The sequence below is a fragment of the Pteropus alecto genome, unplaced genomic scaffold (assembly GCF_000325575.1).
Source record: "Pteropus alecto unplaced genomic scaffold, ASM32557v1 scaffold131, whole genome shotgun sequence".
Classification (NCBI taxonomy): Eukaryota; Metazoa; Chordata; class Mammalia; order Chiroptera; family Pteropodidae; genus Pteropus; species Pteropus alecto.
Window position 1 is genome coordinate 1,621,735 of NW_006434709.1, and position 24,402 is coordinate 1,646,136.

The 24,402-nt window shown below is 45.4% G+C and overlaps 1 protein-coding gene across 2 annotated transcripts in view; it reads left to right on the plus strand.

Moving 5' to 3' along the window:
- The window catches only part of ADD2 (adducin 2), a 92,407-nt gene that overhangs the window by 41,826 nt on the left and 26,179 nt on the right, over positions 1 to 24,402 (plus strand). Inside the window, exons 2-8 of one of the 2 annotated variants that reach the window (XM_025045210.1) lie at positions 4,791 to 4,905; positions 10,334 to 10,550; positions 12,259 to 12,401; positions 18,550 to 18,569; positions 19,629 to 19,780; positions 20,221 to 20,301; positions 23,949 to 24,098. In XM_025045210.1, coding sequence (XP_024900978.1) covers positions 10,368 to 10,550; positions 12,259 to 12,401; positions 18,550 to 18,569; positions 19,629 to 19,780; positions 20,221 to 20,301; positions 23,949 to 24,098 — 729 coding nt within the window. In that variant the 5' untranslated portion in view covers positions 4,791 to 4,905; positions 10,334 to 10,367. Of the gene's footprint in view, positions 1 to 2,713; positions 2,728 to 4,790; positions 4,906 to 10,333; positions 10,551 to 12,258; positions 12,402 to 18,549; positions 18,570 to 19,628; positions 19,781 to 20,220; positions 20,302 to 23,948; positions 24,099 to 24,402 lie in introns of those variants that run through there. The other variant, XM_006909508.1, reaches the window with a different exon arrangement.

The following is a 24,402-nucleotide window of genomic DNA, read 5'->3' on the forward strand; positions in this document are numbered from 1 at the left end:
CTCCATTTCCTGGAGCTTCAATATTCTCCCTTGAAAACCAGGATGATGGGCCCTTCACTGCAGCACTGACGAGAAGGGCCCAACATAGCACTGATACCTATTTGGATTTAACAGCCCAAATTCTGTTGATTGAATAATGTCTTCATTCAAGGGCTAACTCAGAACCTTGGCCCTCATAAGTGAGGACCAAGGTTTCCAGTTTCCTGTTCCAAAAAACATTGAACACTTTCATTTATTTTGAGTTTCCTGTATTGGTTGAACTTAACAGTTGAGATATATATATATCTGAAAATGAGTGTCAGAGACGGTCTGAAATGAATGTGTTCAATGCTAGTTGAAAATATATAGCTTTATTTGTATTCACATTTTTCATCTTAACATGATTGTGGGCCTCTAGCAGTCAGGGGCCAAATATCATTTCTTTTGGGAATCTTCCCTCTCACGCCCAATTTCAGTTCCTGCTCACTCCTGGGCACCAGTAGATACTAAACAAATAGTTGGGCTTGTTTAGTGAAAGGGAATAAAGCTGATTCCATACTGCGAGAAAGAATACTGGACTCATTTGTTCCATAGCAGTGTAATTCCTGGATAGCAGAAGAATGGAAAAAATCGCCTACCAACCATTAAGTTTGGCGTCCTTTGCTAGAAGGGTTTTAGGATTCACTGGACCCTTCCGGGAAAGTGTGCATCTGGCATGCTCAGAAATGAGTGCTTCTTAGGCCCGCAGCAGTCAGGAGGTTAAAGCATTCTTCCAGCCAAGGGGGTTTCCAGAGATGGACAGAGTGAGGCTTGAGCATCTGTCTCCTTCCTCTTTCTCCCTCTCTTCTTTTAAATTATTTCTGTCCGAAATGGTTATCACAGTTAATACCTAATGTAGAATTTTGGAAAAGTCAGAAATGCGTGAAGAAGCTGGCGATAAGCTTCACCCATAATCTCACCACCCAGAGGCGCGAGCTTTCTCTTTATCTGAAAAGACCAGGCAGGGTGTGGTACAGTCCCTTATTCAACGGTCTCTATTTACCCTGCAAAGTCACAGCAGCAAGGCTGTGACCGGGTCTTCCCTCACGTTCGGAAGTCTCATTCAGGGATCGGTGAGTCTAGGCTCTGACTTACAGGGTTGAACTTAGAGCAAATGCTGTGCTGTCCTTCTCCAGGACTCGGGCCTGGAGCTTTCCCAGGCTGGCACCACCATGGGGCACAGCTGTGCATAGGGCCGTGGTGGGAACAGCTGGGAAATGACAACGTGCAGCATCTTTCCACTTAGGACTCAGGGAGCCAGGTGATACAGACTCTCTGCTCTTGTCTGGAAACTGCCCACTGAAGTGGCAGGAGACAAGCATCTGCCTCTCCTCGTCGTGCAGGGAGCTTAAAAAGATTTTTCTAAAAAGTCAGACAACTTGAGCATCTGTTACTCCCCTTCTAGACCTTTTGTTTATTTCACAGCTGCAAGGAACAACCCATTGAATGCGATTTCGTACTCCAGTGATTCCATATACCTGGTCTTCAGTGGGACAGGGAAGAAAACAGCCTGTGACAGGGAGTGTCTCTCATGATTTGCAATCCCCAGCTGCTCTCTAGGACCATGAATCCTAAGCTGAGTCTTTACTGAGTAGGTCAAGAGTGTGAGAACGCAAAATGGAGGTGTGAAAGGGGGTTCCAGGGATCCCCTGAGCAAAGAGCAGAGGTTCTTGGAGTGAGTTGAAGGAAGAAGGCACAGAAAAGAGTGCCCCAGGCTGAGACCAGCATGGACCATCCTTGAGGTGGGAACCAGTCTGGTGCCTGCCAGGTGCTGGCAACAGCCCCAGAGCACCAAAGATAGGAGGGAGGGTGGAGGCGGGCACGGAGAGGCCCATGGGGCTTTGTGTGCCATCTAAGAGAGTGGACTTCATTCTACAAGGTGGCAGTCCTCAAGAGGCAGCGGGTAGTTAGAGCAAGAAAGGCAAGGCTCCCTATTCCTTGGTTGGGATGGGTGGGTTTGAATTTCCAACACGGAGCGTGTGTTTAGTTTGAAAAGCAAATTCAGAATTAAAATTTTTAAATTTGATCAATGTAAAAAGAATACCTATCACTTTTGTGTTACAATCTAAATTTGGCCAGATTTTGTCTAGAGGAGCAGAATTCGAAAAAGAAAAAGGTGAGGGAACACTGCCCCAGGTGATGGGAGCCACTGATAGGTTTTCAGTAGGAAAGTGACAGGCACGGGCCAGATTTGCATTTTTAGAGCAGAGACTCTGGCTACTGACTGGGTAGGGGTATGAGAGAGGAAAGACTGAGCAGAGACGATGAAAGGGATGGAGAGATGTGGGTTTGATTCAGGGCGTAGTGCTCTGAATAAAGAGATATTTAGGACATAACACCAGAGAACTTGGTGACAAAGTAGGTGTACAGGACAAGAAGAGGGATGGGTCAAGGCTGCTTTTTGGGACCCTTGATGAGGTGGCTGGCTGTGGGTTGGGGGGCAGGGAGGAGAGGCTGGCTGGAGGAGGGAGGCTCTGGTGCAGGGTTGGCTAGAGTAATGGTCTGTTTGGTTGGTAGATTTCAAGATGGCCATGGGACATCTGGGTGGACAAAGGCCTCTGGGTGCCTGTGACTTGTCCAGGTTCACAGTCTAGTGGATGGCCAACTAGAATTAGAATCCCATATCCTAACTCTTCCACCTCCCAGCCCAGCTTGACTGTACCCTGAGAGCGGGGAGCAGGTGGCCTGAGGTACCATGCCTCCTAGGAGGTGTCAGGCACCCTACGTGTTGATGCTGCTGTTCTCATTATATGGGCACCCACCCCTTGCTTCCAAGATCTTTCCACAGGGCCTGGGTAGCTGGCTGGAAGCTAGGGCAAGCTAGGAGAAAATGAAGGCTCAGAGGATTGACAGGCCAGGGTCCCCAGAGGCCCATGCAGAATGGCAGCCTTGCCCAAGGTGCTGGACCCTCCTGAAAGGGCCTGGCATCAGGCCTCTTTCTCTTCCTTTTCCCTAATTAAGACTTGCTGATCCTGCACCTGTCCTGACTCTGCTCACCTGACTCTGCAATTAGAAATTTGACAGTTTTAGTACCACAGGTACTAAATAACAAATAACAAATTTTTGTTTACAAATAACAAATTTGTAACAGGTACTAAATAACAAATAACAAATTTTTGTTTTACAAATAACAAATTTGTCTACAACACCTCTCATAGCTATTTTTATTTTAATCAGGGGATAATCCCGGAAATCAAGGAATGGAGCCCTAATAGTGGAATTTCGACACTGATGGAATTGGGGATGGGAATTATTATGTATAGTATATACTTTACTTATCTGGGGCCAGATGTCTGCCTTCTTACATGAATGGCACAGGTCCCTTCTGGGTGCGAAGGATTAATTCTCTCAGTGAACACGAGAAATAGCTCAGATTCTGACATTTCAAACCTTAGCAGGTTTTGGGCATGGGGCAACCTCACACTTCTGTGGCAGGGGCTGCTGGGGAAGGCGAGGAAACTGGTGCTTCAGGTAAGAGAGCTTACCTGACTGCTGGGTTGGTCTTGAGGGAGGGTCAGTGGCACGTCAGCAAACCCCGCTCTGGAGCCAGTTGGTCCTGGAGGGGTGGGCTCCCATGTGGTGGGCATTGGACAGAAGCAGCATCAAGTGGTGGCTGTGACCTTGTTCTGTTCTAGCTAAAAATAAAACCAATGGAAGAAGAGTCACAGCTGGCAGCTGAAATGCGGAGCAAAGAGAATAGCTTTTGGAGATTTCTATCTAGAGTCTCGAACTGGAGGCATAAGCATCAGGACTGGGCTCAGGGGCCATGTAGGCACTGATATGCCGAGCCCCGGGTGTCCTGGTGTCCTGGACTCCCTCAGGCATACCATACCTACCGAGACACATTCTCCTTGCCCTCATTGGTGAGATAAGACTTCCCAGATGCTCTGTTCTAGGCAGCACCAAGTCAGAGATAGAGCAGAGCTGGCTGGTGAGGCAGGACATGCAGGGCCTGGGCCCCAGAGCCATGGTGGGGGTGGGAGTGGGGTTGGGGATGCTGCTGGCTCTGGATGAGACAAGCATCTCTGGATCTCCAAGGGGAAACGGATAACTATCACTTGCCTATTAAAAAAATTTTTTTTCAATGACTAACCCTTTGAAGACCTTGATCCCTAATATTTTTTGGAGTAGTAACTCGCCCTCGTTTGTGAGATATCAAAAACTTTATATTCCTCCTTCAGGAATACTTTATGACCTGTTACCCAGGTATTTGCTGGTATTTCTTCCCTTGAACTCTGAATGAAAACATCTTGAATCCAACAATTCTTGGCCCGGGAAACTCCCAAATCCTCCCACTGGCCTGGAGTGTGATGTTCTTCGGGCTTCTTCTGTCTCTTGGGCTGCATCCAAAAATCACTCACACCACATCTGTGAGTTTAGTAGCTGTTAGTGAAGTGCTTTCAGGTGGGGGTGTGTGTGAAAAAGGCGTCAAATCCCTTCCGGTCCAGCAGCTCCTGGCCCCCCGGGCTCACTTTCTGCTCCCTCCGCCAAGCAGAGCAGCCTCCCTCCTCTGCACCTTGCTAACACTCAGCAAAGGGATTTTCCAATTCCTCTCTTTGAAAGGAATTTTGATCCCAATCGTAAAGACAATAAGGCTTTTTTTTTACCTTTTTCTAGACATCATTTGCTTTTAAAATAAAAATCCATTTAGTTTTTAAGAATTTCCCAGAAGTCTTTGAAATAAATTGGCACTTAATGGTACTGTGAAAACGATGCAGGAGTCATGCTGATGCAGACAAGACCCTGATATTTGTCATGTTTTTGTTTTCCAGTTTCCACCTGGATGTTTGATGTCCTGTAGATGTGGACAGTGTGCCTGAGAGCAGAGCAGGGAGCACAAGCTGAACGCTAAGAGGCAACCTGAGACAAGGCCGGTCCGGACTCCTGGTAATTCATTGGTAGTTTTTGGTGGCGATGGGGGTGGGGCACGCTTTTTGGTTGGGTCCATCTCACCAGTACGAGCTTCTGAACACTCAGGTCATCTCCTGAACTCCCCCAGTCCTGCTCACTCACGTGCTACCATGGAATCTGAAGGATGTTGGAAGTCACTAGTCCAACCCTCCAGCCTAGGCAGAAGCCCCTCTACAGCTTCCATAGTCACTCTGATGCTGAGGAGAGAGCTCACCACCCAGAAGGCAGCCTGTCCCACCTTCCTGTTACTGAGTAGCTCTTGCTGGTGGAAAGTTCTCCCTTGTACCCTCAGTAGGATCTACCTGCCTGCAGCAACCACTCGCTTTCCTGGTTCTGGCTCCTGAGGCTCTAAGGAATCAGCCTAATCTCTCTACCACATGGCAGCCCAACATATATTTGGGGACAACTGGAGTGGAGGAATGCAGGATCTAGGGCCAGAGACAGTCCTGGTTGAAATCCCAACTCCAGTGTTATCTGTGTTATCTTGGACAAGTTAGTTAATCTCTCTGATTCAGTTTCTTTATCGGTAAAACTGGGACAATGATGTCTGCCTCACAGAGTAGTCTTGGGAATGAAAATAAATCATGAATAGAAGTTGCCTGGTGCCATTTTATCACTAATTCTCTGACACCAACTAGATGTCCCACAACTCAGCTCCGTTCTGACATTACCCGAAGTCGAATGGCACACAGATTAACCACCACAAGTTGCAGGCAAGGTTGCCTACAAAGTTGCCCTCACTTTAGAGACTAGCTAGAGTGGGGTCCCCAGGCCACCCACACTTCTGACTGATTAAGATATAAATTCTGGGGTTCCCATGTTTCCTCTTCAGTTTCTATAATTCAATAGAACTCACTGAAGGCAATGTAATTGCAATTACAGTTTTATTATAAAGGATCCAACTCAAGAACAGCCAACTGGAAGCAATGCATAAAGCAGGGTCCTGGGGGAGGGGTGGGGATGAGGGTGGGGGGAGTTGTGCAGAGTTTCAGCACCCTCTCCTTGTGGAATCCAGGTGTGTCGCCATCCCAGCTCAGCCAGCTGGAAGCTCCTCCAAGCTTTGGTGTTCAGAGATTTTTAATGGGGCAGCATATTGACAGGGAAGGGGCTTTATTACTAGGCATAATTGTTTAAATCATTTGTCATTTGATTGAACTCACTTTCCAGCCTCTCCCCCTCCCTTCCTCCATGGTTAGGAGTGGGGCTGAAGTTGCAACCCTCTGATCAAGTGCTTGGCCTTTCTTGGTGGAAACTATGTGAGGGTCCACCGTAAGTCATCTCATTAGCATCAGCTCAGGTTTGGTGAAAGGGGCTCATTATGAATAACAGAAGACAGTCCCAATGTCCTTTGGATATTTTAGAAATCCCAAGGTTGTTTGAAGCTCTGTACTAGGAACTGGGACAAAGACCAGATACCCTCTTTATGATGTCACACCTGTGCAACAAATGCTAACCTCCTCTGGTCTTCAGCATCCTGCTAACCCTCTTTTTTATGATCTCCAGGTTAACATGTTCCTCCTATCTGGTCAAAGAACTAGGCGTTATCATCAGTATTTTCCTAGATGTTCTTCTTTTTGTTCATATAGCTCAAGATTGAATTAGTTTTTGGACTAAAACATATAATTACAGTTATTTAGTGTGCACCTGTTTACAGTTGAATCATATGCCTCTCATTACTCAAGTTCCTAATGCTATGATGATTCTAGCTGCTAAACGACAAATAATAATAGCAAATGCTTAATAGCACTTGCTATGCACCAGGCACTGTTTTAAGTATGTACTTCACATACATGAACTCATTTAATCCTGACAACAATCTAAGAGGTAAATATAATCCTCATTTTATATGCGGGGAAGCTGAGGCACAGAGAGTTTAGGTAACTTGCCCAAGATCACATAGCTAATAAGTGGCATAGCTGAGATTTGAACTCATTGTCTTGTTCCAGAGTCCATGCTTTTGCCACTAAGCCATGCTGCACACAGCTTTGATCACCTATGAAACATTTTGAGAAGGGAAGGAAGGAGCACAAAAGGATGCCTCTGGTTCACCAAAGCCAAAGGGTTTGAGCAGGTGAGGGAGTCAGAGCTTCCATTTCTTTCCAATTCCTCTGCCTCCGGAGCAGCCCTCTGGGGCTGGGCTCTAACAAGTGAAGGCAGGCCTAGGGGCATAGTGGTGTGGGCACCTGTCCATCAGGCCCAGAACGTCTTAATTCTTGGCGCTTCAGGAAGGGGAGAGCTACTTCAGAGCCTTCATAGACTCATTCCTGGGAAATGCAGCCACTCCAAGGGGAGAGGGAGAAGATAAGACTTTTCCCGTCTAGATGGGAAGGATTTAGGCCAGGAAGGCTCAGTACTGGGCTGGGCTGGTCAAAATCCTAGTCCAGAGAAGCTCAGGTTCAAGTGGTTCTGGAGCTGGTGGGACCTGGATCTGTAAAGAACTCAGGAATCCAATGCATTCATTGTGGGAGATGGGGTGTTGCTTGTTGCTAGTTACAAGGATCTGGGGCAGTGAAAATGCCAAAGAGATTTAAAAGGGGTGGAGTGCAGTGGGCGATGCCTCTGGAAGAATTTTGGTCTGTAGGGCTGACTGCCCAGAAGGATTGGGTGGTGACTGCATTTGTACATGGTTCCGATGCAGTCTCATTGTGTTGAACTTTGCAATCTCTTCTACTCCCCAACTTCCAGGGAGGGTGGGTGGGAGCATGATGGAGGCGAAGGATTCGTAACTCACACTATTACGTGGGATTGACTTGAACCCACAAGGCAGCTGTCGGTAGGTCATGTGTGTTCTTTGCAGATGTTTTCCTTTTGGCATTTGGCTTGAGGGAGAGGCAATGGGGGGACGCAAGAAGGTCTCTTGCTCCAGGAAACCTGGATCCTCCATCCTTCTGTTTTTTCTACATGAATCAGTCTCTCTCCATATAGTAACAGAGCTGGAATGGGTCCCAGAGGTTATTCTGTTCACTTCCTCATTTAGAGATGGACAAAGCGAGACCCAAAGAGGGAAATTACTTGCCAAAGTCCACACAGCTAAAGAATGACAGAATTGGGGCAAAATCAAGGCTCTTACTTCTAGTCCTGAGCTAGTTCTACCAGAAACATCCTTGATGGACTCAATCACTATTTCTTCACTTAGTTGAAGAATCTGGCTTCAAATGTTATGAAGTACAACCTCAACCATTCTAGCAACCTGGTAAATATGTTACAAAATATTTCTTTAAAGAATGTTTGTTTTGTTTGTTTTTGGCCATCACTCCCAGACTCCCTTCCCCATCCTCCCATGGACATGACTGGTAAGGATGGTGCTCTGGTGAGGGCTTTCGTAAGGAGATGACTAATTAGTAAAAGAATTAAGATCAGAGGCCATGGTTTAGTGAACTCGCATAAGTGGATTTTGGTGGTATTTGGAACACTACTGCTGTCCCAGGTCAAGTGCACGGTGGCAGGTGGTGGTTGGAGTGGGAAGAGGGGGCCTGAACAACCATGGGAAGTGGTGCCTGACACTAGCATTAGAAATACGAGGCTTTGTGCCTTCTTTGGCAGGCTTGCTTGAAATGGCTAATACCTGGACTGGACACCTTTCATTACCTGCTACAACCATTAACATCTAGCCAGTTGTAAAACCCTGTCTGCCCATTAGAATTAGCCAGGGAGTTTTAAAAAATCTTAATGTCCAGGTCACACCCCAGACTAATAACATTGAAATCTCCAGGTGATTCCAATGTGTGCCCAAGGTTAGGAGCTATTGCTTTAGGCTAAGGGTTCAGGCCATCAGCTGATTATTGAAGGACCCATCCATGTGTCGTCTCTTAGACTTGCGATTTGCCCTTCCCAAAAGGGAAACATGAAAAAAAAGAAAAAGAAAGAAAAGTCACCTTGAGTGTTCTGGATTGGATGGGGCGGACTCCCACTTCTCCTCTTACTCAGTGCATCATCCTTGCCTGCCCACTCAGAGGGACTGTCAGCTGGAGGGTAGAGTCCTGACAGAAAATGGAAGAAAGGGTCACAGACAGCTCACCGACAACAAAAATATGCTTTACTAGCTGTCTGCAAGGCCTCCTCTTTTGTAACGAGCTGCTGGCTGGAATGAAAGCTAAGCCTTGGGCTAACACGATCAGCAGAGGGAGCAGAGCAGACCAGGACCAGGGTGGCCAGGCGTGCTCTAAGAGAACAAGAGAGCTCTCTGCCTCCTCGTGGAAGGAGAGCCTTCGGAGGTAAAGTGAGGGAGAGGTAGGTAAAGTGAGGGAGAGGTGAGTTAAGGATGAAAGCCAGGTGTCCTGATCTCATGGAATGCTCTTTTGTTATTATCTCTCTACTTGTGTTTGAAAGCTAATTGTTGTCCAATCAAGACACTTGCCTTCTTTTGCTGGGAAGGGGATCAGCTAATAAGGAGAAGGCAAAAGCTCTGTAAGGCCCCCCAGGTGTTGAAGGGGCATAACCCAGATTGGAGGACCTAGCAGTGGTGACACAGAGGGGGATTGGCGTGGCCAAAGCCCCATCGCTGGGAGGTGGAGGCTGGAACTGCAGTCTGCTTCTTCAGATGTGCTTCATTATGGCCATAGAAGACATCCCTTCATTCATCATTCAGGCATTTCAAAAAGCATGCTTGAGGAAGAAAAAATCACGTCTTTTCCCCTGCCCAACTCTCCAACTATTGCTCTGGTCCTCACTTCAGGGACCAGGTCTAGATATGTGGGACTCTGGGCGGCCTGGCAATCCAACCCGGTGCCCTTCAAACAGTGTTTATTCTTTTGATATTTCTCAATATTTATTTACTTTGGTTTTGGAGAAACTAATTTTTCATCAATGAAAATTGGACACCTCTTTTAAACTTGGAATAAGAATCTGATTCTGCGTTGAGACACGTTTTACAGAAACAGATTCACCAATAATCCCTTTCCAGAGGCCAGAGAAAATTTAAAGTTGTGCAAAAAAGCACTGCCCAAAGCGTTTCCCACGTTTGAATAGTTCTCGCTCTATTTCCCGTTTTCTTTTGTGAATTTCCCACTAAATTTTTTTAGGTTTCTTAGAGGTTTTACATTTTAGATGCGATACTAATTCCCAGTAAATAGCTTTACACTGTGTAGATATAGATCACAGAAATGCTCAGAAAGGTCTGCAGGTCATGCTTGCACTGGACGACCTGTCTGCTTCAACCCGAGGGTGGCCATGGAAGCCTGGCGGTCAGGGAGGGCTGGTGGAGCCCTGACAGGTGCCATAGTTTTAGTTGGGCCGATGACGCATTAGCGCCCCCTATAGACCGGCATCAGGCGGCGCCCGGCCCTCGAACGCGCGAGCCGCTTTACACCATCCAGCGAATAGCCACAATCCCACTGTGAAGCCAACCCCTCTGCTTTGGGACTGGAGCACCCACCTGTCCGCCTCCCTCTTCCCTCCTCTGCAGGGTTACAGGAGTGCATTGCAAACCTACAAGAACAATGAGTGAGGAAACTGTCCCCGAGGCTGCCTCCCCGCCACCCCCTCAGGTGCAGCACTACTTCGACCGCTTCTCTGAGGACGACCCTGAGTACCTGCGCCTGCGCAACCGTGCGGCCGGCCTGCGGCAGGACTTCAACCTGATGGAGCAGAAGAAGCGTGTCACCATGATCCTGCAGAGCCCCGTGAGTGGGGTCTGACTCAGGCGGGGCGGGGAGGGGGCTGCACTGATTTGTCGGGGTGAACCCGAACGATAACTCCGTTTCCACTTGCTTAGGGTCCTAGCAATTTTAAGCCCACTGAAAAAGACAGGGTTCACGTGGGTGTTTGATTCTCTCTTGTCACTGGTGGATGGCGAAACCTGGTCTATGTGCAGGGGGTTTGGCTCGGGGTGGGAGGAAGTGGGTCCGAGAGACAGGCGCCTCTCCTCAGTTTCCTGGGCCCCCTCTGAGCTTCAGTTTCCAGTGTTCCCTCCTTACCAAAAGCTTTAGCAGTGAACAAATGCGTGTAAACCGGAGGCCAGCAGGGGGCTCTCTGTGGGAGGTATGGGGCTCCCCTTCCGGAACACCACAAAGAACTTGCTGTTGGGGCAATAAGGCAGGCATGCGTGGAGCAGCAGTGAAGAGAGCCTGGAACGCCCAGGAGGTGGAGGGAGTGGAAGGTTCAGGGGGTTTGGGGACAGGGGCCCGGGAAGGGAGGGTAAGTCAGGGTCACCTTACCAAGGCTCCAGGTTGGAGGTTAGTTGGTGCCCGCCTGGCAAGGACACAGAGCTTATCCTGAGGCAGCCGGTGCATTGAGGACAGAGTGTAGGCCTAATGGACCACTGAAGTAGAAGTGCGCTGCAGGCCCTTGGGCAGGGGTGGGGGTGGGAGGTGGGAAGAGCAGTGCGGACAGAGGCGGTAGAGCTGGTGGGTCCTCAGGAAACAGTCCTAAGGTCTATGGTCCTAAGGTCTGGGAAGCCCAGGGATGAAGTTGTCTTCTCCAGGTGCTTGCAGGGATGGGCTCTGCTTCAGCTCTCACGTTGGGGAGCCAGGGCATTAAGTGAGCCACGAGTGACCCTGGCTGAGGGCACACAGTGAATGCTCAGGCCTCACAGAGGAGCACTGAGGGATGAGCCTGATCCTGGTAACAGGTGACACTGTGTTGGGGAGCCCGAAGGAATATAGCAAGGTGCTAAAAGCATTGATGTGATGGCAAAAACCCCAGAGTGTGGCTAGGAGGTGTGGTAAAAGTGGCAGAGTTAGTACCAACCCAAGTGTTGGGGCCTGAAAGGATGAGTCTCTATTCTCAGTCAGGAGATGGGGATGGCAGGAGCTCAGGCTGCTACTGTCCGTTTATAAGATTCACCAACACTTAAGCAGTCTATTTCCTCCTGTGTTCTCCACTGCCACCTGGTGGTCAGGCATGCTTTATTCATAGTCTGATGGTCTGAAAAGCCAGGTAGAGGCAACCTCAGAGGTCATCAAATCCTTCTGAAAAGGAAACTGAGAACCAGAAGAGCCATAGGCATGGCTAATGGACAGGGAGGATGGCACACCTTTTCATTCAGTTCTGCTTTTTAAAACGTCTCAATTACTAAAGTGAAGTCGTGCCATGTCTGATGATAGGAGGGGCCTTGACTACCACTTAGACACAGGAAGGACCTGGAGTCTGGAGTACTTTCCATAGGGCAAAGGGAACAGGAGCCATCCTCAGCAACTCCTGTTGCTCCCCAAACAGTAGTTTAGGAAGGCTCCTAAAATCCCTGTCGAATTGCCAAAATGTCCTCTGCGGCCCAGGGATCTCAAGTGTGGCCCTGGCCTAGATGACCTAGGGGCGGGTGGGCATTGGAAAAGGGGCCCTCCATCTCCCGCATGAGAAGCACGGAAGGAACCAGCACCTCGGGGATTTCAGTCTTTTAGGGAGGAGCTGGAAGGCCTCATCCAGGAGCAGATGAAGAAGGGGAACAACTCGTCCAACATCTGGGCCCTGCGGCAGATCGCGGACTTCATGGCCAGCACCTCCCACGCAGTCTTCCCAACATCTTCCATGAGTACGTGGGGAGCTGGGGAGCTGCCAAAAGCAGAGGGTGGGGGAAAGTGGGGTGTGAAAGAGAGGAAGGAGCAGCAAGAGGCAGCTTGGTTGCCAGGCTACAGGGTGAGTGCTGCAGTTGCATTAGCAGACCTGGGGGAGCTGAGCAGCAGCCAGAGAGGTACCTGGCTCTGTTTCTAATGCTGCTGTGATTTAAAGATCCACAGGAGACTTATCCCTGATGCCCAGAAATAGTAGGTTGGGGGGTGGGGCGGTGATGGTGACTCAAGGGAGAACCTAGTTCTGGTTCTGCTGGGGGAGGGGACAGGATAACATGGCATCACTGCTCTGAGAAGCAGGGCAGCCCATAGAAGACCCCCCTTCCCCCACCCCCTTACCCACCTCATCAGTGGATCAGCATGAAGGGAAGAGTTTTGCAACTCAAGGTTCCTTACATGGCCTCTACTTGAAGGTCCAGGAGTGGAGAGTGGAAAGTGAGGATTCTGCTCCCTGATAACTCTAGCTATGGGTATAGAACTAAAGAATTTCTTTGATGCTAGCAGCATCCCTTGACTTGGGCTGCTCTCCCTTAATCCCCTGGAGCCACACCCTTGGATATGGAGTATGGGATGGGAGGAGACCACTGAAGCCAGTGTCTCTAGGCCCTGCTGGACAGACAGGCCAACTCTATAGACCAAGGCCAAGAGCAGCCAGACCTGGGCACAAACCCATCTTCCAGGGCTCTGAAGCTCTGCTCACACCTTTAAAAAACAAGCCTGGACAATTCTTCCCCTCAACAAGATGAATACAGGATTATGGTGGAAAATTAGGAAAATATTCAAGAAATAGAAATTACTATACTGTGTTCTTATAACTAAGAAACTACTGTTATCAATATTTTGATATATGTCCTTCCAACTTTTTTCTCTTAACATGTGTAGATTATGCAATATGGATCTCATTATCCATATATATTTAACAACCTTAACATGTCTTGACTAATTTTTCACATAGCAAAATAAGGTTCTATAATATAATTTTGGGTGGATGTATGCTATTCTACGGCATGGCTGAATATGCCATAGTTTAATCAGTTTCCCATTTTTTAGACTGTTAGGTTGTTTCCAATTTTTTGCTATTATAAACAAAAATGCAATGAATACCTTTGTAAATAAATCTGATTGCATCCATTACTATTTTCTTAAGATAAATTACTAGAAATAGAATTGCTAGGTTGATATATAGGCATGTTTTATAGACTTTAATGCATAATGTCAAATTATCCTGGAGAGAGATGGAACCAACGTACCTTCCCACCAGCCATGCACTAGAGTGCCCACTTTCTCCACTCTGATGTGAAATGTGTACTTCCATGTGTTTCATCCTCATGATTTGATAGGTGATCAAAGTACTTTATTTGTGTTTTAATGCGCAGTTAGTAATGAGGTTGGATGTATTTTCATATACATATTGAACACGATTTTCTTTTTGTAGTAAACTGCCTATCACATCTTTTTTCAATTTTCCTACTTGTATATTCTTTTCCAATGGATTTTCAAATCTTTATAAAGTTAAGACTACTTCTCTATTATCTTTCAAGTATATTGCAATTTTTTTCCAGTGTCTTGTTTGCCTTTTAATTGTGTTCATGATGTTTTTATCTTATAGAACTCTTTAATTTCTGCATAGTCGAATTCATTGTTATTTTCCTTTGTGTGCTTTGCTTTTGATTGCATGCTTAGAAACACCTTCCCTGTGATTTATCATCAATAATATACCTTTAATTATTAATTTGCCAAATTTTTCTCAACTATTTGTACAAGTTTATTCTTTAAAGTAATTTTATAAGTATTTTGTCAAGTGTCCTCATTTACCTCAAAAAATTCCTCTTGAGGTTTTGATTGGGATTGCATTAAACGGGTAGATTAATTTAATGGAGAATTTATAAATTTATAATTATATATTAGAATGTAAGCTCCAGAGGGGAAAGGGTGTTTGTGTGTTTTGTTCCCTGCTATATCCCAGAATAGTGTCCTGGACTTAGGAAATACAAGGTACATAAAAAATATTCATATGAATGAATTTTAAATCTTTTCAGAAGTGATGTATTTCTTTTTATTTAATTCTTTACTGTCCATCAGAAAATTAAGGAGTTATTTTCATATAGTCCCTACTAATTTCTTGTTATGTTTATCCTGGAAATTTTATGTAACTTTGTTACTTTAAATGATTCTTTCTATGTTCAATTTTCTTTCTGGTTTTTGCTGTCATCTGGGGTGATCAATGGATTTATATATATGTTTAAACTAGCCCCTTATCAAACTCTTAATTTCTAATATCTTCTCAGTTAATTCTCTTGGTTTTTGTATCTAGAAAAAACATAATCTGCACATAATTTTTCATTTTTCATTCTTTATTCCAACATTAGCTCTTTGGCTTATTTTTCCAGTTTTCTCATTGCATCTGTTAGAACTCTTAGAACAATGTTTAATAATAGATTGGAGAGTAATCATCTTGGTCTTGTTTCTGACTTTAATGGAAATTCTTTTACCATAAGAGTTAGAGGTAGTTATTCTTTTCATGTTGTGGAAATATCTTTCTATTATAGTTTGATATGCATTTTTCTCAGCAATGGATGTTGAATTTTATAAAATGCACTTTTGGGTATTTATTGATCTTTCTTCCCTTGAACTATTGATGTGATGAATTATATTAATAGATTTCTGAATATTGAACTTCTTTTCATTCCTGAAATAAATCATTCCTGGTATTGATGCATTCTTTTAAAAATACTCTTCTGTATTTGATTTGCTAGATTTTTATCAAGGATTTTTGCATCCATATTCACATCTAAGATTGGTCAGCAGTTCACTTTTTGGGAAATCTTTATTTTCTTTGCCCTAATGGAGTTTAAAGCAGATAGAAGTCTCTGTTTTTTTGGAGATTTATTATTGACTTGTAAAGCCATCTAGAACTGGAATATTTTTTATAAACATTTTTTTTTCTCAATTTCCCCTATTTTGTTGGTTCTTGAGTAAATTTTGGTCATATGTTTTATGTAAAATAATCCATTTTTTGGAGCTTTTCAAAATTATTAGAGTGATTTATAATATTATTTTTATCATTTAAACTTTCTGCTGTGGATAAATGAACTCCCACTCTCATACCTGGTGCTGTGTGTTCCCACTTTCTCTTTATTGGCTAATCCAGATGTTGGTTTATTTGTAGATCTTCTCTCAAAAGCCAGTTCTTAGATTTACATATTGCTTCTACTAATTTTCTTGTTCCCAATTCATGCTTTTGTTTTTATTTTCATTAATTCTTTTCCATAACTTTTCTTTCATTTACTTTGTTATTTATATTTTTTCTAGAAAAGAATAAAATGGATGATTTCATATTTAATTCGACAATAAAGATGTTTAAAGCTCTGAATTTTTTCTCTCTGAGTATAGGTTTGGTCTTATCCCATGAATTTTGACACATAGTATTTCCCTTATTGCTAATTTCTAGATAGGAGATTGCTATTTTGATTTTATTTTTATTCTAAGAGCTATCTGGGAGTGTATTTTCTCATTTTTAAATGGTAGAGTTTGCAGCCATTTAAAGATTTGTTGATAATGTCTAATTTTATTGCATTATGTTTGGAAAATATTTCCTATTTAATGTCTGTGTTGGGGATTTATTGAGATTTTCTTTGTGGCCTAATAATATCATTTCAAAATGATACATGGGTATCAACGCTGTATCTAGGGCATAGTATTTAATCTATATCTTCACTTATTGTTTTTGATTTTGTCAAAAGTGAGAATCGTGTTGTCTTCTACTGTATTTTACATCAGTTCATTTCTCTGTATTTCTGATAGCTTTTGCTTTGTATATCTTGATGAAATGTTATTCAAAGTGTAAATGTTCTTTATAGGTTTACCTTTAATCCATGTAAAATGGTCTGTAAAATCACTTTCTTTATCCAAAAGAATATTGTTTTCCCTGACTTCTACTTTGATAATGATATTATGATCTCTGTTTAATTTTTGTTTATATTTGCCTGGCATACTTTTGATAATTCTTGTATTTTTACCAGTTTTATGTCACTTTATTTTAGTGTTTGTTTTTTGTAACCCTCCTATAGTATTGTCTTCTGACATCTATTGCTATAGTAGAGAAATCTGAAACAACTTAATTTTTTTGTTATTTTGTAGTTAACCAAAATTTTTTTTCAGATGTATGTGGATTTTTCCTTTTATCCTTGTATTTCAGAAATATTTTCAGAAAGCATATGATTGTAGGCCTTTTATTTTCATAGACTAACCCCCCCCCCCCCCCGCCCCACTCTGCCAGAATGCAGTAAATCCTTATAATTTATAGACACAAGTCTTTTTTTTTCAGTCCAGGAATTGTTTCTGTTAGATCGATACTGATTATCTGGCTCTCTGGTCTTTGTCTTCCATATCTGTCATCTTTTCTGTCATTATTTTCATGTCTCTGTCTTTATACTCTTTCTTTTGAAAGAGAAATAGGGCTGACCAGCATTCCTGTTGCCTCACCCACCAGCATCTGTCCAGAAGACAGCTGGGTGACCAGAAGTCTGATTAGTGCGCATCCAGGACGTCTGAGTCAGGAATGTGGAGAGAGGAAGTCAAAGTGTCACTTGCTGAAGCCCAGAGAGGTTGTTCTTTGTCCAGCTCCATTTGCCTTAGAATTCATTATTTTGTTTTGTTTGCAATAGTGTGTCTTTCGGCCTTAGCTTTTGTGGGACTTGGTGAGTTTTCATCGTTTTTCTGTTTTCTGAAGTCATCTGAATAAATGGCTCAGTTAGATCTGAGTTGTAAACCTGGTGATCAGCCGTCCTAACTGTTGTGAGACTGGTCAGAATAAACATTCTTTCTATTGAGACCTTGAGAGCAACCCTTGTGCACTGTTGGTGGGATTGCAAACTGGTGCAGCCACAGTGGAAAACAGTATGGGTGTTCCTCAAAAAATTAAAAATAGAACTATCCTTTAACCCAGCAATTCCACTTCTGGATATTTATCCAAAGAAACCCAAAACACTAATTCAAAAAGATTTATGCACCTTTATGTTCATTGCAGCATTATTTATAATAGCCAATATATGAAAGCTACCCAAAAGCCTATCAGTAGACAACTGGATAAAGAAGATGTGGTATATATATATACAATGGAATATTACTTGGCCACAAAAAATGAAATTTTACCGTTTATGACAACATGGATGAACCTAAAGGGTATTATGCTAAGTGAAATAAATCAGACAGAAAAAAACAAATACTATGTGATCTCACTTATATATAGAATCTAAAGAACAAAATGAATGAGCAAACAGAAACAGACTCAAAGATACAGAGAACAAACTGATGGTTACCAGATGGGAGAGGGGTTGGGAGGCTAGGTAAAAACGGTGAAGGGATTAAGAAGTGCAAATTGGTCATTACAAAATGGTCTCAGGGATGTAAAGTACAGCATAGAGAATATAGTCAATAATATTTTAATAACTATGTATGATGCCAGATGGGTACTGGACTAATTGGGAAGATCACTTCATAAATTATATAAATGTCTAACCACTATCCTGTTCACCTCAAACTAATATAAAATAATATCAAATGTCAACCATGATCGAAAAAAAACAAAAAAGACCTTGAGAGCAGAGGATGGAAATGCCCGTGGAGCCCTTGGGTCTCTTCTTCTGCCCTCAGGCTTGTGGGTGGAGTAGTCCCCACAGAGTGGGGGAGGGGACTCTGTTACAGGACACGGAGGATGTGATGGGATATTTTCAGACCTATTGACCTCCTGGCCTGGCCATCACTGGAACTCCACAGTTATTTGTAAGAGAAGGATTCAAAAAACTCTGGGTCTGAAGACCTTCCCAAAACAGCCTACCTCCCTACCTTATGCTTTTGCTATGCCTCCGTTCTTGCTGCCTGGGTGAAGCAAAGAGGTAATATCTTATCTGGGGGATGCACGGAGAGGAGGAAGGAATCCCAGATTGGTTCATTTGAATTAAAAATTGTTGACTTTGGAGTTTCATTGTTGCTTCTCTTGCCAGTTGAGCTGGGTCTTTGAACGACGTCTGTCCCTGCCCACGACATTTACTGGACACATGCCCCGGAGGTGTAGCACAGGCCCTTGGGGTGCATTTCCCCTGGTGTGCTCGAGGCTTGCTCTGCTTGCTTTATGTAGGGCCAACAAGCACCCATTCCAGTCTCACACTCACCACCTTATTATTTCAACTAATGGCAAACCTGGTTCAGGACATACATCACATTGTATAGTAGCGAGGTTTATAGAGATGGCAGAAGCTTCCGAAGAGCATTTTAGTCCATTAAAGTCTTTAATGGGATTCTGGGAAAGGTAACATCAGAAGGCTACCAGCCAGATGTCATTTAAGCAGAACCCTTTCCTATTGATTCTCTTATTGGTTCTTAGACACTAACTGATCAGAGTGCTGGGGTTCAGATGCCCTCTTCTGCCTTCCTGAGGCCTGCTGGCAGTGGTCATCATAGTTAATAGGACAGACCGGACGTCAACTCCTAGACCCTTTGGGTGCTCCGAGGACAAGACTATCAAACCCTGGAGGCCCATTTCCAAATCCCTTCCACATCCTCCAAAATTCCCAGAAAGAAGTCATGAAGAACCAAGAGAGGAGTAGATGTGGCCCGCCCAAGGCCTGATGCCCTTCAGCTAACCACAGCCACACTGACTTCTGCGAGTTTATCACTTGTCAGAAAAAGTTGAAGAATTTACTTTCTGACTGACATGGCATTCTAATTGCCCTCTTTCCAAATCAGAGAAAAATGACAAGAATAGTTAAAACAATATGGTAATAGCAGATCTAATGATTAGTAACTTCTTCATGAAAACTGTTGAAATATACCCATATTTTCACTCAGAAACTTGTTCTTGTTTTTTATTTAATGTCTTCTTTAGGGTTTATGGTAAGCTTGGCCTTCTGAGAAACCTTCATTTTGTGGCCTTGAGTCTTGCCATGATTTTTGACCAAAAGCAATGCCATTCTTACCCAAATGAGCAGAGGACTTTATTGGGCACAGCTATCCATTTTATGGATTTTCTCCCCCTGGGTAAAGGTAAAATAATGTTAAATTCCCCACCTGTAGAAATCTCTCACGCAAGTGTAGTGCTAGTGAGAATTTGGAGAGGACTCAGGCAAGGAGGCAGGGGCAGGTGGGAGCCCCTGACCCTGAGAGCTGCTCTGTCCTCACCCTGTCCCTTTGCAGACTTCTCCATGATGACACCCATCAATGACCTCCACACAGCCGACTCCTTGAACCTGGCTAAAGGGGAGCGGCTAATGCGGTGCAAGATCAGCAGTGTGTATCGGCTCCTGGACCTCTACGGCTGGGCCCAGCTGAGTGACACCTATGTCACGGTGAGGAGAGTGTCTGGGAGTGGGGTGGGACACCCTGTGCGGCCCCCATAATTCCAGAGGGAGAACTCCTGGCTGTTGCATGGCCATGGGACTGCTGGTGCCCTTTGGCCAACATGCATTGAGTCTTTCCAAGGTGTCTCACCGCTGTGGTCACCTGAAGTAGATAACCTGCCCAGTGAACACTTCTCTGCATGAGGAGCTGGGAACTCCTGGATCTTATTCCTAGGGCTACCCTTGATCATCCAGCGATTCCTCTTGTGGCTCCATTTCCCCAGTTCCAAATAAAGGCCAGGTCCTCTTCATATCTCATGGGTTGTGTTGGGGGCTTGAGGAGGAAGATTTGGGCACAGTGGGTTCAGAGCAAGAGGGCATTCAAGCAGAATGTCCTTGGAAATGACCATGCTCCTTTTTTCCACTGAGAATGTGTGTCTTTCCTCCAGATGAGGGTCAGCAAGGAGCAGGACCACTTCTTGATTAGCCCTAAGGGAGTTTCTTGCAGTGAAGTCACGGCATCCAGCCTGGTGAGTACAATTCAAGGTCTCATTGCTCATTCCTTATTGCAATGACAGCACCCACTCTGCTCCTACAGTGATAGGTTATCTTCATATTATCCACTGCTGTCCTGTCTCTCGTGGAGCTCACAGTCTGGTGGGGTAGAAGAGACACATGGGCACCAAAACAAATTGAGTGCCCAGAGCATGATGTGACCACAAGACCCAATGAGAGGTGCAGGCGGCAAGAGCAGTAGGAGGGAGGAGAGAGTCGAGATGGGCCTGGTCCTCTGAGCCTGGGATTTACCGTGAAGGCTGGCGGTGGGCAGGACTTTCTGGAAGGGAAATACAGTAGAATGACAGTTAGTGCTTTGTCCCAAAGCAATGCAAGACTTGTCTAGTGTTGGTGCTGTTAGAGATAGCTTCTGCGACCCCTTCCGGTTCTCCTGCTCCTCTTAGGTGTGGTAGAGAGATACATCCAGAAGCTGGTTTCAATCAGGAAAGATTTCTAGAGGGGAGGAGGAAAGCAGTAGAAAGGACTGTCTTATAAGCAGAAAAGACCCGATGTTTCTTAAATGTGCGGGCAGCAACTGTTGTACCATGCACTTGGGAGAGGAAGATGCCACCTTGAGGCCTCTACCAGGCTTGAGACACACTCAGATATTGAGTTTAGGTACTCAGTTAAAAGAGCAGACTGACAAAGTCACAGAATATCTAGGCAGGGCAGGATATTGAGGACTGCCAAGGCCACTTTACAGGCAGGAGAGGGTGCTGGTGCCGAGCGAGGGTGGGTGACTTGCACGGAGCCATCCAGGGAGGTCATGGCAGAGTCAGACTGAGACCACAGACACAAGGACAGCGCATGCTCTATCTTTAAGGCAGTCACGGTCCGGTGGGGGAGAGCAGGGGAGGCAATCAGTGATTAAACTCAGACAGCAGAGTGTCCAATAGAGATGAAGGAAGCTTGGGGAGCCCAGGGAAGGGGCCCCAAGCTCAGTGAGTGCTGTCGAAGGTGGAGGGGGCAAAAGAGGAGCTTCTGGGTTGAAACGAGGAGTGAAGTACTCAGGAGCCCACAGAATAAGCTGACTTAGATCAGGGCATCAGGGAAAGACGGGGCAGAGCTAACCATCTCCTCAGCAGGAGCGCTGCATGCACCAAGCCCAGATGCGTGCCCGGTCCTGGCGTGCTTGGGAGGATAGGTAAGTGGGCGAGTCTGGCTCACATACTCAGTGTCTGGAGGTGAGGCCGGGAAGGCGATAGGGACCAGATGATAAATGGCACTGAAGGCCCATTACGATGTCTTGGCTTTATCGTACTAGACTTGCAGAACCTCTGAAGCATTGTTAGCAGGCAAGTGATGAATCAGGTTTCCATTGCAGAAATTGCACCCAGACAGCTGTGTGGAGGCAAACTGACATCATGACAGCTGGTTGGGGCTATTACAGTTGGCCGGGAAATTCTGGGCCAGCAGCCTTAGTGGGCCTGGTGATCCTTTGGGTTGGGAGTGTGGGATTGAGTTTGAGGAGCTGATGGGACATTCAGGAAAGAAGTCAACTGGCAGTTGGTTATCCTAGGTTCAGAAGAGATCTGGCCTACAATACGGGTTTGAGAATCATGGGCACAAGATGTTCAGGGTATGTGTGTAAACTTGGCACCATTGTGTATGGTTGTGCAGCTCATGCACTGCAGTGAGAGAGCCTGGATAGTGAAAAGGGAGAGGATGGAAACCAAACTGTGATTCACTCACTAAGCATGTCCTGGTACTGGCCGTGTTTTTCAAATTGGCACAATGGAAGCCTCCACACACCAAGCCCTGTGCCCCTGTGCCCCTGGGGCTGCCCTCATTTGGACAAAGGCACTGAATGGAATAGTGGCTGCCCTATTAGGCTGTAGAGATTCTTGAGTGACAACAGATCGCACATCCAAGCCTCAGGTAAGGATTGTATGAGATCCGAGAGAGAGCATCCCAGAGAGGGAACTCTGAGCAGGTCACACATCCAAGGAATTGGGGGACCTGGGCTGAAGGAAAACCAGGGGTCAGCATCAGACACTCACAGGTTTAAGGGATCAGAGTTAGGAGAGTTGCTGCCACTTCCAGGTGCCGGCCACTTTGAAGTCACATTCAGTCTGTACGATTCACTTAAAATAGGATTTGTAAGAGGGAATGTTGAACATCTTACTGATGCTTCTGCTTAAACGAATGATGTCAATAGCGTGTCCCTTCCCCACACAAGTCTGTCCCTTCTTTTGGTACCATTTTGTCTGCCTGGGGCTTCTGGAATGGGGGTAGTGGGCAACTTGTGGAACTGCCCTGTGTGCTGCATACGGGATGTCGAGGTGCTACAAATTTAAGGGCTACAATTTTAATTTTTAGAAACTAAAATCTAGTTTGTAAATAATGCCAGGGACACCTGTCGTCAGTAAGTTAGGCTAACTGCAGGCTGCAGGGAGATTGCACCCTGGGGGCCAGAGGACATATTCAGTAAGAAGTTGTTACGCGGGGCTCGTTTCAGGATTTCGGTTTGTGTTGGGTGCCTTGGGGAGGGTGATAAGAAGGAGGTGTCACCTTGGACTGTGTGTCACCAGATGCAGCAGCAGTTCCATGGGGGGAGGTGTGGCACGAGGCCAAAGCTGCCCTTGGTAAAGAAGCTCTGGTGTCCCTTGTTAGCCATGAGATGGGAGGGGGGAAATGTGTTGGTCATTTTTATGCTTGCGCAGTGTTGTTTTTGTCTGTGCTTGGCCATGATTAAGGAGCAGTCTCTTGTCTTTCTGTGTCACATTCAAAAGTGACCTTCTCTGTTGGTGATTTTCCGTGAGAGTATCTATGTTAAGTAGGGGACACCACAGCCTAACTGTGTGCTAGGCCAGCCAGAGCCACCAGCAATTGTATGTAGACACACACTCACCCCCCACACACACTCACACATGCATGCATACGCACACACTCACACACAAACATATGATTTTTAGCCATGACACCTACTAGCCCCTCAGAGTCAAAAGTAGATTATAAAACCAGTGACTACTTTCTGTTTGTCCTTTAAGATCTAGCTTTTGGGTGATTGGTAAACATGTATTTATTATACTATTTTTTTTTTTTTTTACTTTTGTATATGATTTTTTTAAATTCAAAATAAAAAGTAAAAAAAAAAAATAGAAAGAAAAGGTGCAGATGAGATGTTACTTTCTTGAGAAGGCTTCTCTGATCCCCCATTTTACTGAGATTAAAGAGTCCTCCTAGCCGTTGCTGGAGAATTCTGCAAATGACTCTCTTCTAGCACCTTGCTACTCAACTTGTGATCTGTGGACCAGCAACCTGAGTATCACTTGGGAACTTGGTAGAGATGCAGGCTCTCGGGCCACATTCTTGGTCCACTGAATCAGAATCTGCATTTTGACAGGATCCCCAGGTGATTCATAGGCACAGTAAAGATTGAGAAATGCTGCTGTAGCACTTTTCATGCTGAGTTATAATCCCCCGTGTCCCTGTCAGCCTGTGCACTCACCGAGGGCAGGAACTGGGTCTCTTTTTCCCAACATCAAGCACAACCATTACTCGTGATGCGGTGAGCGAGTGAATGCCAGTGTGTAGACATGTGACAGGCCCACCTGCGGGAAGTGGGGTGAAGGGCCTTTGCCTGCCTGTGGTTGTAAGTCCCCCTTCTTCCCCGGCCCAGATCAAGGTGAACATCCTGGGAGAGGTGGTGGAGAAGGGCAGCAGCTGCTTCCCGGTGGACACCACAGGCTTCTGTCTGCACTCGGCCGTCTATGCAGCCAGACCTGACGTGCGCTGTGTCATCCACCTGCACACGCCGGCCACGGCAGCGGTGAGTGTCAGCTCTTCAGCCAGCAGTTGACTCCCTGAGGCTGGCAGCAGACCCATGCTACCCGCTTCTCTGAGATTTTCCCTGAGGAAAGACCTAAGGCCCCCTAAGCCAATAACAGTCTCATCATTTAAACAGCTCTGTAAGGATTTCCCGGAATTCACACTAAAGTAAAGAGAAGGAAACCCAGTGCGGGGACCCTTAATCCCCTCCATTTTTCTAGCTATGTAGGTGTTGGTTTGGGGAGACAAGGCAAAGGTGTATAATGTCTGCCCCACTGCGTCCCCTGCCTTGCCACACACCAAAA